Below are 16,655 nucleotides of genomic sequence, written 5' to 3' on the forward strand. Positions count from 1 at the left end.
GATAACAGTTGAGTTATAACTTGAGCTCACTGTGCTGTGAAGATACACCCTAATTTAGCATACACACTAGCCTTAGGCCTCCCCACCTTCTCAATACATGCCATCTATCTATAGTACATATAATGTTCCTCTTTACCATAATATCTGAGCTCCTCACAGACTTGTCGTCACAGCACCCCTGTGAGGCAGTGCAGTGCTATTATCGATATTTTACAGATGGAAACTGAGGCCCGGAGTAGCCAAGTGATTTGGTCCCAAGGCTGTGTTGGAGCATTAGTCATTCATCCCCCAAATCGGAAATCACTATTTAATGCTGCTCTGGAATTACCTTTTAAACAATAACAGAAATAATGCTTTGTTCAAGTGCACTGACACAAGTGTGAATAAACAGATAGTAGAGAGTCAAAGGAAGAAATCCCTTTTATGTTAAAAGGACACTCTCAGCGCAAATGTGGCCCAAAATGCAACAACTGATCAGATTCTTAGGAGCATGAGGAGAGATCCACCTTTAGATTCCTCAGTTAATTTACAAGGGGCCAGATCCTGGACCCTGGTGTAGACTATTTGAGGATTCCTTTGATTTATAGCAATCGCCTTTCATTTATAGCTGGCTCTGTGTCATCTTCTTTTGGCCACCCCACCTTAGGGGGTGTATTGTGTCCAGGGTGCTGCTGTTCTCTGGCAATCTGCAGCATCCGGAAACATTTGGAAGATGTTGCAGCTGGGCTTAATTTAGCATAACCCTGAAGGTGCCCTAACTTGCATTGTGGAGTGAACCATCTTTGCCCCCTCCTCACCTTCCTGGTCCTGCTTGGCCAGACCCAAGGATTGGGAGCTAGATCTTCTCCCGGCCTAACACATTACACTGGGAATTATGCACTCACTTATGGGAGCAAATCATGTTATTGCTTGGAAGTGGAAATGTCTGTCATCCTAACAAACAGGTGAAGCATTTAGGACACTGTAGTTTTAGGAAAATGGATAGAGAGTGCCAAAGACTGATTTACAGTTTGTTATGCCATTTGGCATCCTTTCTTTGAAGTAATAGAAGAGGGGTTTGTTATATATGATCTCCTTTAACTTTGAATATTTATGAAATGCTTAGGGTGAGAGTGGTATGTCAAAAAGAAGAATAGCATATCTGTAAGGACCTGCAGTTGTACTTGTGAGCAAAATAAGGAGGAACAACAAGTTCAGGTATTTAGTTTTATATTTTTGGTATAGTAACTAAACATGAAGTGAGCTGTAGCTCACGAAAGCTCATGCTCAAATAAATTGGTTAGTCTCTAAGGTGCCACAAGTACTCCTTTTCTTTTTGCGAATACAGACTAACACGGCTGTTACTCTGAAACCTAAACACCTACGCTGAGTAAGTTGGTAGGGTTATAAAATATACTTGAAGGGAAGAGCTGAGATCTGTGACTGTGGGCTGGGAACATGGCAGTTTCTTGGAGACAGAAAGTTTACTTCATATTTCTGCAGTTTTGGAATGAAAGATGATTTTGGAAATTCTGACAACAGCCCAAGTGTCTCTGCAGGACCGAATAATCGACTGGTAAAATCTTCAGTACCTCTTCTGAAAACAAAGCCTAGGAAATGAATAGAACATTTGGTGTTCTCTCTTGAGCTAAATGCCAATAAGAATACTTGTACATATGGCAATATCTATTCCTGTAGATAACGGTCTGTTTCTTTTATTGTATGTACAAGAAAATAGCAATTATATGCTATTGGCCCCAAATTGAGGCTAGGTAAAAATAAGCATTTACAAAATGTAATAAGATTGATAGAGAATTTCTTATGCATCTTTATATGTCATTGGAAAGGTTTAAACAAACATTCCCCCTCATTATTTGCAAATTAAACATTGTATCATCGTGCTAGAAAAATGTTTTGACTGGTGTGGTATGTCCTCTGGGGTGGGTGTGTCTGAGGGTGGGGAAATCACAACAGGCTATGAGGGGGATAACCAGGTGCTGAATATTTTATTACAATCGAAACAAAGAAACTCTTACTTCCCCCATTCCCTGCACAATTTAACTCTTCAAGGTCAAGTTTCTCTGTCAAACTCTTGAAACACACACACAAATTAATTATGCAGTTTTAGCATAATCACTGATGCTTATACAGTTAGTGTAAGGAGGTTGCAACAATTTTGACTTCAAATAAGGGGTTGCCAACCTGAAAAAGTTGGAGAAACATTGTGGTAGAATGCAATGCCCTAGCTGTTAAATATCTGTTCCACAGATGGGTATTGTACTTCCATTAGTACAAAACATGTGCTCATAACATAACATGTGCCTTTTAAAAAAATGTGGTAATCTATGTTGAATTGAAATTGTTATAGTCTTAACAGCCTAATCTGGGTTAGTAACTCTTTAGGATGGCTCTCTTTAAAGAGTATCATCCATAGGCAAATTGCTGTAGACTTGAGGCTTTTAATGAACGTTGCTTTGCTGAGGATGAAGCCAGGTGGAGGATACAGTACACGGGTTTTGCTGTGGCCACATAACATGGAAGGTTTTGACCAGTGCTCATTTTTGGAATTAGAGTTAAACCCTTTCTAGACACAATTCTGCATAGCTGTGCATTTTCAATGTTGCTAGATGAGTGTCCAGCAGAATACAAACATCCGCTGAATAAACTTCAGAGTACAACCCTATAAACTTAGATTCTAGAAGTGAGAATTATTAAATAGTTTATATATGACATGGGAACCATCACTGCTTCTTTGGGTTATCTCCTTCTCCATCATATACCTGATAATATAACTATTGACCTTTAGGTAAAGAAGTAGACTTATGACTAGCTTGGAGAATCTGTAAGGTTGATAAAAATAGGGGACCTGCAGCTTGTCTTTGTTTTTTTTATTTTGACAGTTCAACAAATGTTGTGGTTGCATGTCTGTGGGCTTCTGGAAATTTGTCAAACAAGATAAACAGTTTCCTAGTATAATCCTTCTGCATGCAATGTCCTTGACTTAAATTACTGTATAATTATTCGCAAAAAGAAAAGGAGTACTTGTGGCACCTTAGAGACTAACCAATTTATTTGAGCGTGAGCTTTCGTGAGCTACAGCTCACTTCATCATAGCTCACGAAAGCTCATGCTCAAATAAATTGGTTAGTCTCTAAGGTGCCACAAGTACTCCTTTTCTTTTTGTGAATACAGACTAACACGGCTGTTACTCTGAAACCTGTATAATTATTAGCTCGGCTACTGCATGTGAGAAGTGAAATGGAGCATTTGACAGGCAATTCTTCTCTCTCTAAGCACCAGTTTATGTAAAGGATGAGGAAGTCCTGAGATTACTCTGACAACACCAGCAATAGTATATTCCAAACAATCTGAAAGCTTAACATTTTTCAGAGGGTTGGAATTAAACTGGAGGGGTATGCCAAGATCTGTTAGTATTCGGTAGGGTTCTCCAATCTTATTTCCCACCTGAGCGGTGTGGTGATCTGGCAAGATGACTCATTCATTTCCATCTCATGCTGGCTATGCCATGCTGCAATAGGCATCTTTGCACCACGTTATATTGTGCTGCTTCTTTGCCTTTTAATTTTGGAGCACGGTATGTACTTGGTAACTGACTTTTGGTAGCTTAAATGGTCTCAATATATATAGTTTAATATGTATATAGTTTATGTATAGTCAATATTGTTTAAAAGAAAATCTTTATATGTCTTTAAAAATAGAGATGTCTTATGCCAAGAAAAGATTATGGCAGTACAGTAATCTCCACAAATGGAGCAACAGACAACACATTTCTCTAAAGTAGTTGAAAAAGTAGCGTCCAGAGACCTCACTTCCTCTTTCTCTCAAGTGATACTGCTGCAGTTGAAATCAGCTGGGATGGGAGAGCTAAAACCTCCCCTGTTTAAATGGGAGGGTTGGCATCTGGAAGTTCTGTGAAGGGTCCTTGTGACCCAGTGCTCCTGGCCTCTTTGCTTTGCACAGACTGCTCAGAGATCTTCTCTTACGTAGATACCACCTTACAATGTTTTACTCAATTACCTTCTACATAGTAGTGCAGTCACAGTATTTTACAAAAAGAAAAGGAGGACTTGTGGCACCTTAGAGACTAACCAATTTATTTGAGCATAAGCTTTCGTGAGCTACAGCTCACTTCATCCAACGAAGTGAGCTGTAGCTCACGAAAGCTTCTGCTCAAATAAATTGGTTAGTCTCTAAGGTATCACAAGTACTCCTTTTCTTTTTGCGAATACAGACTAACACGGCTGTTACTCTGAAACAGTATTTTACAATGTTTTCCAGCTTTACTACTCCTTCTCCAAACGGGGGGAAGTGTGTCTGCCCCAAGAATTCCCTTTTGCCAGGCCCCACTAAGTCACTTGCCCACCCATCAACCTACTCTCCTGCTCACCTCCCCGCCCCATTTCCCGGTGCTCTTTTATCCAGTGTCCTTGTTAATGTGTAATAGTAGGATTTTATGTTTGTATTTTGTATAATTTAGAACGAAGGATAAAGAATAATAAGATAATAATGTAGCATGTATTAAATGTATTGATGTATGATTTGACCATATCCTGCCAGCCACTCTTTTTGAATAGCAGAAAGGAATGGCCTAATGTGCCATTGGTAGAGATGCATCAGCCAGAATTTCTTTGTGTCTGGACTGATTTCAAGGCAGTAACAGACCTTTGGGGGTCACCACTTTGTTGTAGGGTTAGCATTTTAAAATAAGTAAAAGAATGCCATGATTGGTTTGTTTGTTTTTTGCATTGCAACTTGATGTTCCTGTTCAGAATGGTCTGTGTAAATTAATTTTGTTTTGTGTGTGAATGTGGAATGTCTGTTAAGATAAGTGTGAAGGCCATCGCTGAACCAGATGTTTCTAGGGAGGGATCGGTGACAGACGCACGTGCGCCAGAAGGCTGCAACACGCCCTATTGAAATGTCAGAGGAGGGCAGATTGATGAATCTAAAGATGAGACAGGCACCTATCAATGGGGACAAGATAGCTGTGATCAAAACCAGCATGGGATAACTCCCTGAGGAACTTGATGAAAGAACAAGATAAAGGATGAGAAGGACAATTTAAGAAAACAAGCACTCATCAAACAACAATTGATTACAGCATGACTCATTGGTGCAAAACTCATTGGTCCCAGTGAAGGAAAATCACTATATAAACAGGGTGCCTTGTCATGAAACTTTGGGTTTGTCCTGCCAAGACTTCCCTGGAGCATCATGTTGCGACTGACGGAACCTGCCTCCTACCTACCCATGATCAACCTAGAGGGCCACTAGATCGATCTGGGCTCTGGACTGGAAACTGTAAGATCGATTGGTGGGACAGTGTGTGTGTGGTGTGATTGAATGCATATGCTAATTGTTGTATCTTCAATAAACGTGGTGTATTGCCTTTTCCACTGAAAAAGATCCCGTGTGTTTCTTATAAGCATAACAAATATGCTAGTTAGCTCATTAGCTACCCAGCCCCAACCTGATCTGGTAATCATAGAATCAAAGACATGTAGGACTGGAAGGGACCTCGAGATAAGGTGACCATATGTCCAGTGTTGGCTGGGATAGTCCCTTTTTTAAGCCCTGGCCTGGCTGTCTCAGCTTTTTTGACAAAATGGGGCATTTATCCCATTTGCTCTTGCCAACTTGATCAGTTTAATAACTTGATCACTCAATAATTAGACCATCCCTGACAGGTGTCTGTCTAACCCATTATTAAAAATCTCCAGTGATGGAGATTCCACATCCTCCCTAGGCCATTTGTTCCAGTGCTTAACCACCCTGTCAGTTAGAAAGTTTTTCATAATGTCCAACCTAAACCTCCCTTGCTGCAGTTTAAGCCCACTGCTTCTTGTCCTATTCTCAGAGGTTAAGGAGAACAATTTTTCTCCTTCCTCCTTGTACTTTTATGTACTTGAAAACTTTTATGTCCTCTGAGTCTTCTGTTCTTCAGACTAAACAAACCCAATTTTTTCAATCTTTCTTCATAGGTCATGTTTTCTAGACCTTTAATAACTTTTGTTGCTCTTCTTTGGACTTTCTCCAATTTGTCCAGATATTTCCTGAAATGTGGCACCCAGAACAGGCCACAATACTTCAGCTGAGACCATATCAGCACAGATCCTCCCCAGATCCCATTCTGTTGTACTCCTTCCTATGCAGTCATTTCCCATTTTGTATGTGTGCAACTGATTGTTCCTTCCTAAATGGAGTACTTTGCATTTGTCCTTATTAAAGTTCATCCTATTTATTTTAGACCATTTCTCCAGTTTGTCCAGATCATTTTGAATTTTAATCCTCTCCTCCAAAGCACTTGTGACCCCCCTCTCCCCCCAGCTTGGGATCATCTGCAAACTTTGTAAGTGAACTCTCTATGCCATTATCTAAGTAATTGATGAAGATATTGAACAGAACCGGACCCAGAACTTATTCTGACAGAATCCCACTCAATATGTCCTTCCAGCTTGACTGTGAACCATTGATAACTACTCTCTGAGAACCGTTTTCCAACCAGTTATGCACCCACCTTATAGTAGCTCCATCTAGGTTGAATTTCCCTAGTTTGTTTATGAGAAAGTCATGCGAGACAGTGTCAAAAGTCTTACTAAAAATCAAGATATACCACATCTACTGCTTCCTCCCTATCCACAAGGCCTGTTACCCTGTCAAAAAAAGCTATCAGGTTGGTTTGACATGATTTGTTCTTGACACATCCATGCCGACTGTTATCACCTTATTATCCTCTAGGTGTTTGCAAATTGATTGCTTAATTATTTACTCCATTATCTTTCCAGGTATTGAAGATAAGCTGACTGGTCTGTATTTCCCTGGGTAGTCCTTATTCCCTTTGAATAGATTGGCACTATATTTGCCCTTTTTCAGTCCTCTGGAATCTCTCCTGTCTTTCATGACTTTTTGAAGATAATCACTAATGGCTCAGATATCTCCTCAGTCAGCTTCTTGAAAATTCTAGAAGGCTCAGCTGACTTGAAGACATCTAACTTGCCTAAGTAATTTTTAACTTGTTCTTTCCCTATTTTATCCTCTGATCCTAATTCACTTTTACTGGCATTGACTATGTTAGATGGCCAATCGTTACTAACTTTTTTGGTGAAAACTGAAACAAAAGTCATTTAGCACTTTTGCCATTTTTACATCTTTTGTTATAGTTTTCTCTCTCATTGAGCAACGAGCCTATCCTGTCTGTGGTCTTCCTATTGCTTCTAATGTATTTGTAGAATGTTTTCTTGTTACCCTTTATGTCTTTAGCTAGTTCAATCTCATTTTGTCCCTACATGCTTATGTTGTTTATATTCATCCTCTGTAATTTGACCTAGTTTTCACTTTTTGGGGACTTTTTTGAGTTTCAGATCACTGAATATCTCCTGGTGAAGACAGCATGATCTCTTGCCATACTTCCTATCTTTCCTAAGCAGTAGGATAGTCAGGAACTTTCCTATGCAGTGGGATAATCAGGAACTCCTCTCTTTAATCAGCCCCCTCGCCCAGCATAATTGATTAAACAGTGACCAGAACGCTGGTTCTGTTGCTTCCCAGCACTTTGTCACAGTCCTCCACCACTGTTCCCTCTAAGCTGTGTGCGTGCACACAGATCCTAAACCCCACTCACACGGCGAAACACCACGTGCACAAAAATTTGCACAGAAATTTTTTGCGCACACGGCCTGTCAAAAATTAGAGGGAACATTGTCCTCCGCTATACAATTTACTGCTTGCTGTGGTCTAAAGTAGAGGTTATCAACCTTTTTCTTTCTGCGTCCCCCCCCCCCCCCAAAATATGCTATAAAAACTCCATGGCCCACCCGTTTCATAACAACTGGTTTTCTGCATACAAAAACAAGGGCTGCCACTAAGGGATAGTAAGACGGGCAATTGCCTGGGGCCTCATGCCACAGGGGCCCCTGCAAAGCTACATTTGCTCAGGCTTCAGCCCTGAGTGGTGGGGCTCAGGGCTGTGGGCTTCAGCCCCACGCAGTGGAGCTTCAGCTTTCTACTCTGGGCCCCAGCAAGTCTAATGCTAGCCTTGCTTGGCAGCCCCCTTGAAACCTGTTCACTGTCCCCCAGGAGGCCCCAGACTCCTGGTTGAGAAGCACTGGTCTAAAGAATGGCTGTGGATTTCTTATCCTTCAGGGATTGTTGCAAGATCTATTTTTCTGGGCCTTTCCTGGCTGGGCTGCAAGCATGGTCTTCAAAGAATTATTATTTTTTAATAAATATTGCACAGCTCCTACAAGTAGGCTCCTATTTTCACTATTTACTTTTCAATATATAAAAAGATCTCTTCCTTTTAAATTACTGCTGCAAGTAGGCACCTGTCAACGGAACTAAAAACCTGCTGCCATTGATAGACATGATTTGTTTGACGTTGTCTCCAACAAGCTATCTCCCTCCAACTTCCTAAAATCGGTTTAGCTGAAGGTGTAGTGTGGAAGCAGGGAAAAGGGAGAGGGGGTACAACAGTGTGTAATAGTTATGTGTGACTTTCTTCCTTGCTAGCTGTAGAAGGTAGACTCTTTCATAATGAGTACAGTGAATATTGCATGAATCAGACACTTTTGTAACTATAGATTTTATTTACATACACTATCTTTACAAAATAAATCTATAAAATATATCATTTACATCTATCATAATGTGAATCAGTATTTTACAAAATATTGTTGTTCTTCTGCACATTTAGATTACAACAAATACATACAAGAGAAGTAGCTGAGGGTAACTGATGCAAAAATGTCCCTGCAACAACATGCCTTTCTTTTCTGAAAATGCCTCTCTTACCCTTCCTCCATTTCCTCAATATTTTGTCCTTTAATATTTTTAAAGAGAGACAAAGAATTTTTTCCCCAATAATAAATACATTTGTATATTAAGCATACTATCGTGTGATATGTTGAAGAAATATCAATTTTCTTTATTTTTTGTGTATTCTTTCTGAATTAGTTCTCTAAAAGATACAAATTTATCCTATCTCTATAATAAAAACAAAAATTAGGGCAATGAATTTTGCCACCCACATAACTAATTATGTTTTTCCATAATATACTCATTGCAATCCACTTTTGCTGAGGAAAAATTTGACTTTTTGCAGACATATAATACAGTATGTTCAGATAATTTTGCAGCAATTGAAGGATTTGTTTCTATTAAACTAAGACCAAGCTGTATGCCCAATATTATTTTTCTTTGCCCATACAGCAACTATCCTCCTTTTATGCACACAGCAATATAGCCTAGCTGCTGGCCATTTCTGAACGGAGTATTAATTAAGTTATATGGTCTAGCAGATTCATGAAGGTGTATATAATATTAAACCCCATTTCCTGGAAAGTCTTTACATTGACTCCAGTGATTTTGGATTAGGCTCAATCCAAATTTGCTATAAGAACTGGAGGCAGATCCTTAAAGGGTGTAAACTGTCATAGCTCCATTGCCCCACTGTAAGCCAATGACGAAGTATGGCCCATAACTAAATTTCTCACATTTAAAACATACTGAAATTGTTTGCTACTATTTTATTAAGGTGGTACCCATCAAGAATAACTTCATAATTTTAGTGTCATGTATAAATCAAATGTAAAATATTATTCTACTTACTACTAGTCAGATTTTAAACCAACCACTGAAACAAAATACAAAGATTTTCATATTAAAATCAGTTAAATCTAAAGTTTTCTTGGAAAGTAAAAGTTTCCTTTGAAAACTATGCTGTGCTGTTCATAATTCTGATGAACTTTAATATTCAATAAATTAATTTTTTCTAATTATATATTTAATACTTGCTTTACAAGAAGTACCATATTATGGTGCAATGTAATTAGTGCCACAGGTTATAAATAAACCATTAAAAATTGCATCCCACTTCAAGACTCCTTTATAATGTTTCTCAGAGTTGAAAAATAAATATGATTGATAAAATTCTCTTTACACGTTTTAAATCTGGAATTTTACCAAGTGCTTGCTGCTGCATTCTCAATATAAAGTCATATTTAATGGTCTATTTGTTTTCAGCCTAAATCTGGTACAAGACTGAACTTGGTCCCTTTCCAAAAGCTGAAACTTTTTCTGCAATAGAAATCTCTTCTTGGGAGTCCTGAAGCTGCTCCTTTGTGTTGCTTGTCTCATTGCTACAGTTTTCAGATTCTTCTGAAATGACAGTTAACTTGTCAAAGGAGTGATCCTCTTCTGATAAGTGTGGCGAAAGAAACTGTGAACTGTAGGAAGGCTTGCTCAAAAACTGGAGGAAATAAGAGCGGAAATGAGAATCAAACTGTGGCTGTTCCTCTTTTCCAGCATCAGCAGCAGTTTTCTCAGCAGTCTTTAAAGACCTTGCACTGGTAACTCACTGTCTTAGGCCTCATCTACACTAGAAAAAGGTCTAGCTATGCTGGCAAACCCTCCTAGACACAGCTTATACTGGTAAAAGAGTGCTTTTGTCTATATGGCTTATACCAGTTCCCTGAATGAAATATGCTATACCAGCAAAAGGACCAGCATCACTGCATCTATGCTAGGGCTTTAGATGGTATAACTTTGGTGGCTGGGCAAATAATCGCACCTCTGACCATAATAGCTACGCCACCAAAAATTTTAAGTGTAGACTACTTTAAAGTGTATCTGTTAATTTGTACTCTCTATTCAAAGTGCATCGAACCACCTCTCCTTCAACGTGACCTAATCAGATTCTCTTTCTCTATTGATACACCACAATGCTCATCCAAGAAGCAACGGGTACGCCAATGCACTGAAAAAATTCTCTCTGGAGTAACACCACAGTAACAAAATATAGAAAGGATTGTTACCACTTTTAATATTATTGATCCTTGTCAAAAATTCTGATGGAATCTATTTCAAAGCAAATCACATTAATCCTGAATTATTACTCACATGAGGGTTAAATGCAGTGCAGAGCCATACCAACATTTTCCTTTAATTCCTTTTTTAACATTTGTAAGAACTGTACAATGATAACAAAAGAAAAGTGTTGTCTGTTCTATTAACCCCTCTGGAGTTTCAAGCACAATTTTATTTGACTGTTAAAACATGGGCATAGCTGGGGGTGGAGGGTGCTGCCCCCCAAAACTGCAAGCCTCAGGCAGGTGTGGAATTTGCCCCCCCTACCCCATGCATGGCCCCATTGGCCTGACTGGAGCTACCCCCCTGAATATATACATCCATTTAAAATTCACATAATCTAGGCAACTACTATTTTGCTGATCTCTCAAACTGTTGCTCAGTTTGCAAAAACAAATACCGTCTACAGAAATGTGGTTGATTAGAATAAAATAATTAAGACAAAAAGAACTATTTACTGCCTGTATTAGGCTACTGTGACAGAATGTACCTGTGTTCACACCCTACACACTATTGTAATAATCTTTGTACAAACTATGCCTTGTGAGGTATAATTTAAAAACTCATAATTTGCTGATCAATAATATCACAGCAAAATGCATGTGGCAGCACTATGCCTCTCACGGAGGTGGAGTTATTAAGTCAGTGTAGTGGGTGAGTTACATGGGTGGGAGCTACATTTTAGTGTAGACACTTACAGAGTTAGGTCGAAATTAGCTGCCTTACGTTAACCTAACTCTGTAGTGAAGACCAGGCCTCATTCAAACAGCTCTCTGCTCAACAGAAGCCTGGTCATATTCCCTGACAAAAATGAGTAACATTCATTATTCTGTTTATGTGAAGGTTTCAGATACCTGTGAAACTCTTGGCTTAAATTGAGTTGCACTATAACTTCTCTCTCACCTGAAACAGGAGTCTCTCATTCATACAGTACAACTCAGTTTAAGCCAAGAGTTTCAGAGATATCTGACACCTTCACATAATCAACGGATTAGTGAATGTTACTCATTTTTGTCAGGGAACATGACCAGCCTTCTGTTAAGCGGAGAGCAGTTTGAATGAGTTACACTGTATCAGAATCTGCATGAAGAAACTGGAGGTTACACAGAATATTACGGACGTTAAGCAAATCATCTTACATTATTGCTGCACTGTTCTTGTGTCCTTCATTTTGGTTTATTTAATCCTCAACTGAAGTTCTAAAATGAGACATTGGAGGTAGTTCTCAATGGTTCCCTTCTCCCCCACCCAAATTAAAATAAAATAAAGTTACATGTGACCCCTCCCAAATGGAGTTTTAGGATGCATCAGGGTGGATAAACATCAATGATTTAAAAAAAACAAAAAACAAAAAAAAAATTGGATTTTTTTAAATTTAAAATCAGATTTTTTTGATAAAATGCTTTGAGGACAAAACCTATCTAAAAATAATTTTAATTAAGATACATTACAGCTCAAAGATATCTCGTCATGGAATAGGAATTATAAATTCTAATTCTATAGTAGGAGACAATATATTCATGTAATGTTTAAGAAAAGTTTTGTAAATGATTTCTAATAGTTCATGGACTAGGCACCCAATCTTATGGGGTTCCAGGGGTTTCTGTAGAGATTATTTAGGTTAATCTTTCTATCTACCCAATGGGACTCAGTGCTCAGTCTAGAAGATGCAATCAGAGATGATTAGTTTTGCGGTTCTCAAACTGTGGATTTGCGTCTCCAGAGATAACATGCTTGTTAACAGAAAAAAATTGTTTTAAATAAACTAAAGGTATGAAATAACAGACATCAACCCTATCGTCACTCTGCAAATGTGTACACAGAGTCAACCCCTTACTTCTCTCCAAAAGTGCACAGTTTCAAAAAGTTCAACGAATAGAAGATTGTTGGGGGCGGACTAGATCTGGACAAGGAAAAGAAGTCTGGAGATAAATGTGAGAGGGGAGGGACAGGCAGTAGAAACAAAAGTGAAACTGTTTGAGCAGCATATTCCAGAAGTCTTAAGGTCTTTGAGTGTAGCCTTCATTGATTTGAGTTCTACCATACCATTCTCTCACTAGAAGGGAAAACCTATAATGGCAGCAGGCAGGGCTGGCTCTAGGCATGAGCTAAGCAAGCTGGTGCCTGGGGCGGCGCTGCTGAAGGGGCAGCACTTCAGCTGTTTGTGGGGTGGCACTCCAGCAGCAGCCTGGCAGCAATTCAGCATCTCCTCTTCTGCCTCGGGTCTTGCCGTCGGCGGTAATTCGGCGGCAACTCCCTCCGATGTTCCTGTTCTCTCTGGCGGCGTCATATTCGGCAGGGTTTTTTTTCCCCCCTGCTTGGGGTGGCAAAAAACATAGAGCCGGCCCTGGCAGCAGGCTGTAAGAGTTTGGGAATATTTTATTGAAGTTCCTCTACCTGTGGGTAAGACAGGCATGCGTGCAAAATGCAAACAGTGCAACAAAGAAATGCAAGGCCTGGTTATCCAAACGAAACAGTGCACAAAGGAACAAGTGTTCCTTCTCAGGAGGAAGCTGCATTGAAGATGATGAAAGGAACATGCAGGATCTTCAGGTTGATAAACTTTTTTATTTCATACTTCTTTCTTAAGGACTGCCCGTCTTCCTTCTGGACTATTCTTGAATTCTCATGTTTGAGCAAAAAATATAGTTATTACTCGATGGTACTATCATTTTAGATGCAGTTGTGATAAAAAATAAATCGCTGAAATAGGCAGATCTTCCTTTTACAATTTCACCTTTAAAGTAGTACTGAGTGTCAGTGAATGCAATGAGGAATACTAAAGGAGTAGTAATGGTAATAATAATTAAATAACTGCCTTGACTTATTTTGTTTAGAAGAATCCATCCTCAACATACAGGATTCTGAAGACTATCCATCTTTAAGATCACCATCATTTTCTATAGTTTCAGAGTTATCTGCCAATGATAGTGTTTCAGTCACATCATGATTGTCACATAGCCACAGTATATCACACCTGTAGCAAAAAGAAAAAAAAAATCTCCATCATCCAGAAATAACCATAGATAAATTTGTGAAAAGAACCAGCAGATTACAAAAAGGTAATTGATAAAAAAATTGCCCGGTTTGTTTATGCAACAAACTCTCCTTTCCGTATGATTGAGAACCCACACTTCATTAACATGGTTCAGTCATTAAGACAAGGATACAGTCCACGCAACAGAGCCGATGTCGCAGGTAAATTGCAGGATAAAGTGTATGAAAGAGAAATTGAGCAGTGTGAAAAAGGTCTAGAGGGTAAAATTGTTAACCTGAGTCTTGATGGGTGGAGCAATGTCCACAATGATCCTGTTGTATGTGCTTGTGTGACAAGAGAAGAAGGGAATGTCTTCCTTACAGAAACAATTGATACATCAGGAAATGCACACACAGCAGAATACTTACAAGTAGCAGCGGTAAAAGCTATAAGAAACTGTGAAAAAAAAATTCAAATGTCTAGTACGCAGCTTGGTCACAGACAATGCTGCAAATGTATCCAAGATGAGAATAAATTATATAGAAGAGAGTCCCAAGCTAATAACATAGGGTTGAAGTGCTCATTTGATGCACCTCCTATCCAAAGACTTCATTGTTCCAGAAATGAAGGCTAATGTTATTGAAATTGCAAAATACTTCTGTAACAACCACTTTGCAGGAGCTGCTTGAAAAAAGTGGGAGGAACCAAATTAACCTTCCCACAAGATGTGTGATGGAACTCAGTAGTGGACTGTTTTGAGCACTATATCAAGAACTGGCCTAATCTGATGACAGTTTGTGAATAAAATCGTGAAAAAATAGATGGTACTGTCACAGCCGAAGTTCTCAACGTTGGGCTTAAGAGAAATGTTGAACACATGCTGCGTAACCTGAAGCCTATTTCTGTAGCCTTGAAAAAAAATGCAGGGAAATAGCGGTTTTATTGCGGACGCTATTGAAATTTGGAAGGAACTGAGTGAGATCTTAAAAAGAGAAATATGCAATGACAGATTTAAATTACAAGCATTAAAAAAAATGAATGGGACAAACACTATCGCCAACTCATTTTCTTGCAAATATTCTCAATACTCGGTACCAGGGTCAAACTTTAACTCCTGAAGAAGAGGAGTTGGCTAGGACATGGACATCCAGCAATCATCCCTCCATAATGCCAACTATAATAAACTTCAGAGCTAAGGGTGAACCATTCAAGAACTATATGTTTGCTGATGATGTTTTAAAGAAAGTCACACCAGTGAACTGATGGAAGTCACTTAAGCACTTGGTTCAGAGTCTGTTGAAATGATAATTTCACTTTTAACAGCAGTAGCTTCTTCTGCAGGTGTAGAAAGAATATTTTCTTCCTTTGGACTAATTCATTCCAAATTGAAAAATCATTTGTGTCATAAGTATAAAGGGAAGGGTAACCACCTTTCTGTATACAGTGCTATAAAATCCCTCCTGGCCAGAGGCAACGTCCTGTTACCTGTAAAGGGTTGAGAAGCTCAGCTAACCTGGCTGGCACCTGACCCAAAGGACCAATAAGGGAACAAGATACTTTCAAATCTTGAGGGGGGTGGAAGGCTTTTGTTTGTGTTCTTTGTTTACATGGTTGTTCTCTCTTGGGACTCAGAGAGGCCAGACAGAAATCCATTTTCTCCAACACATCCTAATCCAAGTCTCCAATATTGCAATCAGTATAGGTAAGCCAGGCAAGGCGGATTAGTTTATCTTTTGTTTTATGTGAATTTTCCTTGTGTTAAGAGGGAGGTTTATTCCTGTTTTCTGTAACTTTAAGGTTTTGCCCAGAGGGGGATCCTCTGTGTTTTGAATCTGAATACCCTGTAAAGTATTTTCCATCCTGATTTTACAGAGGTGATTCTTTTACCTTTTCTCTAATTAAAATTCTTCTTTTAAGAACCGGATTGATTTTTCATTGTTCTTAAGATCCAAGGGTTTGGGTCTGTGTTCACCTGTACAAATTTGTGAGGATTATTCACAAGCATTCCCTAGGAAAGGGGGTATAGGGCTTGGGGGGATATTTTGGGGGAAGACGTCTCCAAGTGGGCTCTTTCCCTGTTCTTTGTTTTAAACGCTTGGTGGTGGCAGCATACTGTTCAAGGACAAGGCAAAGTTTGTACCTTGGGGAAGTTTTTAACCTAAGCTGGTAAGAATAAGCTTGGGGGGGGGGTCTTTCATGCAGGTCCCCACCTCTGTACCCTAGAGTTCAGAGTGGGGAAAGAACCCTGACAGTTTGGGACCTGAAAAAGCAGGAAAGCTTGTTTTTCTTTTCCAGATTATGAACAAACAGGAAAACGAAAGTGAAGACGACTGAGTTAGCTGCAGAAGCCAATATTTTAAGTTTCTCATGTTGACCTGGCTGACATAGTAGATTCAATTTTTTTTTTTTAAATATTTCATTCAACTATTTTAGTTAACAATTTGAACAAAAACAAACCTGATTTTAAAAAACTTAAATGTTTAACTAAATTCAAAAATTCATATGCTTGTTTTGTTAAAATATTATATGTTTTCTGTTGAAGAAAAAAAAATCCAGAATACATAATGTTAAATTGTTTTAGTTAACTAAACCAACAAATGTCTGGTGATATTCTCCTCCTAATACAGCATGGCAAGAAAATCCTCTAAATATTAATGATTAAGCTGTTGAATTGGAGATAGTTCACCTCCCAATAACTTCATAAATATCTTCAACTGCCTTTAGTAAATGAAATAACCAAACAATCATTCATTTTTTGATATAGTTGTAAAACTAATCTGAAAAGTTTTCAAAATAAATCACTTTAAAAATGTAA

At 38.8% G+C, this 16,655-nt stretch overlaps 1 protein-coding gene across 3 annotated transcripts in view; it reads right to left on the reverse strand.

Annotated features, from left to right (window-relative positions):
* IL10RB (interleukin 10 receptor subunit beta) overlaps positions 1 to 16,655 on the reverse strand; it is a 41,329-nt gene that overhangs the window by 6,019 nt on the left and 18,655 nt on the right. For 2 of the 3 annotated variants that reach the window (XM_073361968.2, XM_073361958.2), the window contains exon 7: positions 8,560 to 10,246. The exons of the other annotated variant lie outside the window; for it this stretch is intronic. In XM_073361968.2, coding sequence (XP_073218069.1) covers positions 10,022 to 10,246 — 225 coding nt within the window. In that variant the 3' untranslated portion in view covers positions 8,560 to 10,021. Of the gene's footprint in view, positions 1 to 8,559; positions 10,247 to 16,655 lie in introns of those variants that run through there. 3 annotated transcript variants of the gene reach the window in all.

Source organism: Lepidochelys kempii, chromosome 1 (genome assembly GCF_965140285.1).
Source record: "Lepidochelys kempii isolate rLepKem1 chromosome 1, rLepKem1.hap1, whole genome shotgun sequence".
Taxonomy (NCBI): Eukaryota; Metazoa; Chordata; order Testudines; family Cheloniidae; genus Lepidochelys; species Lepidochelys kempii.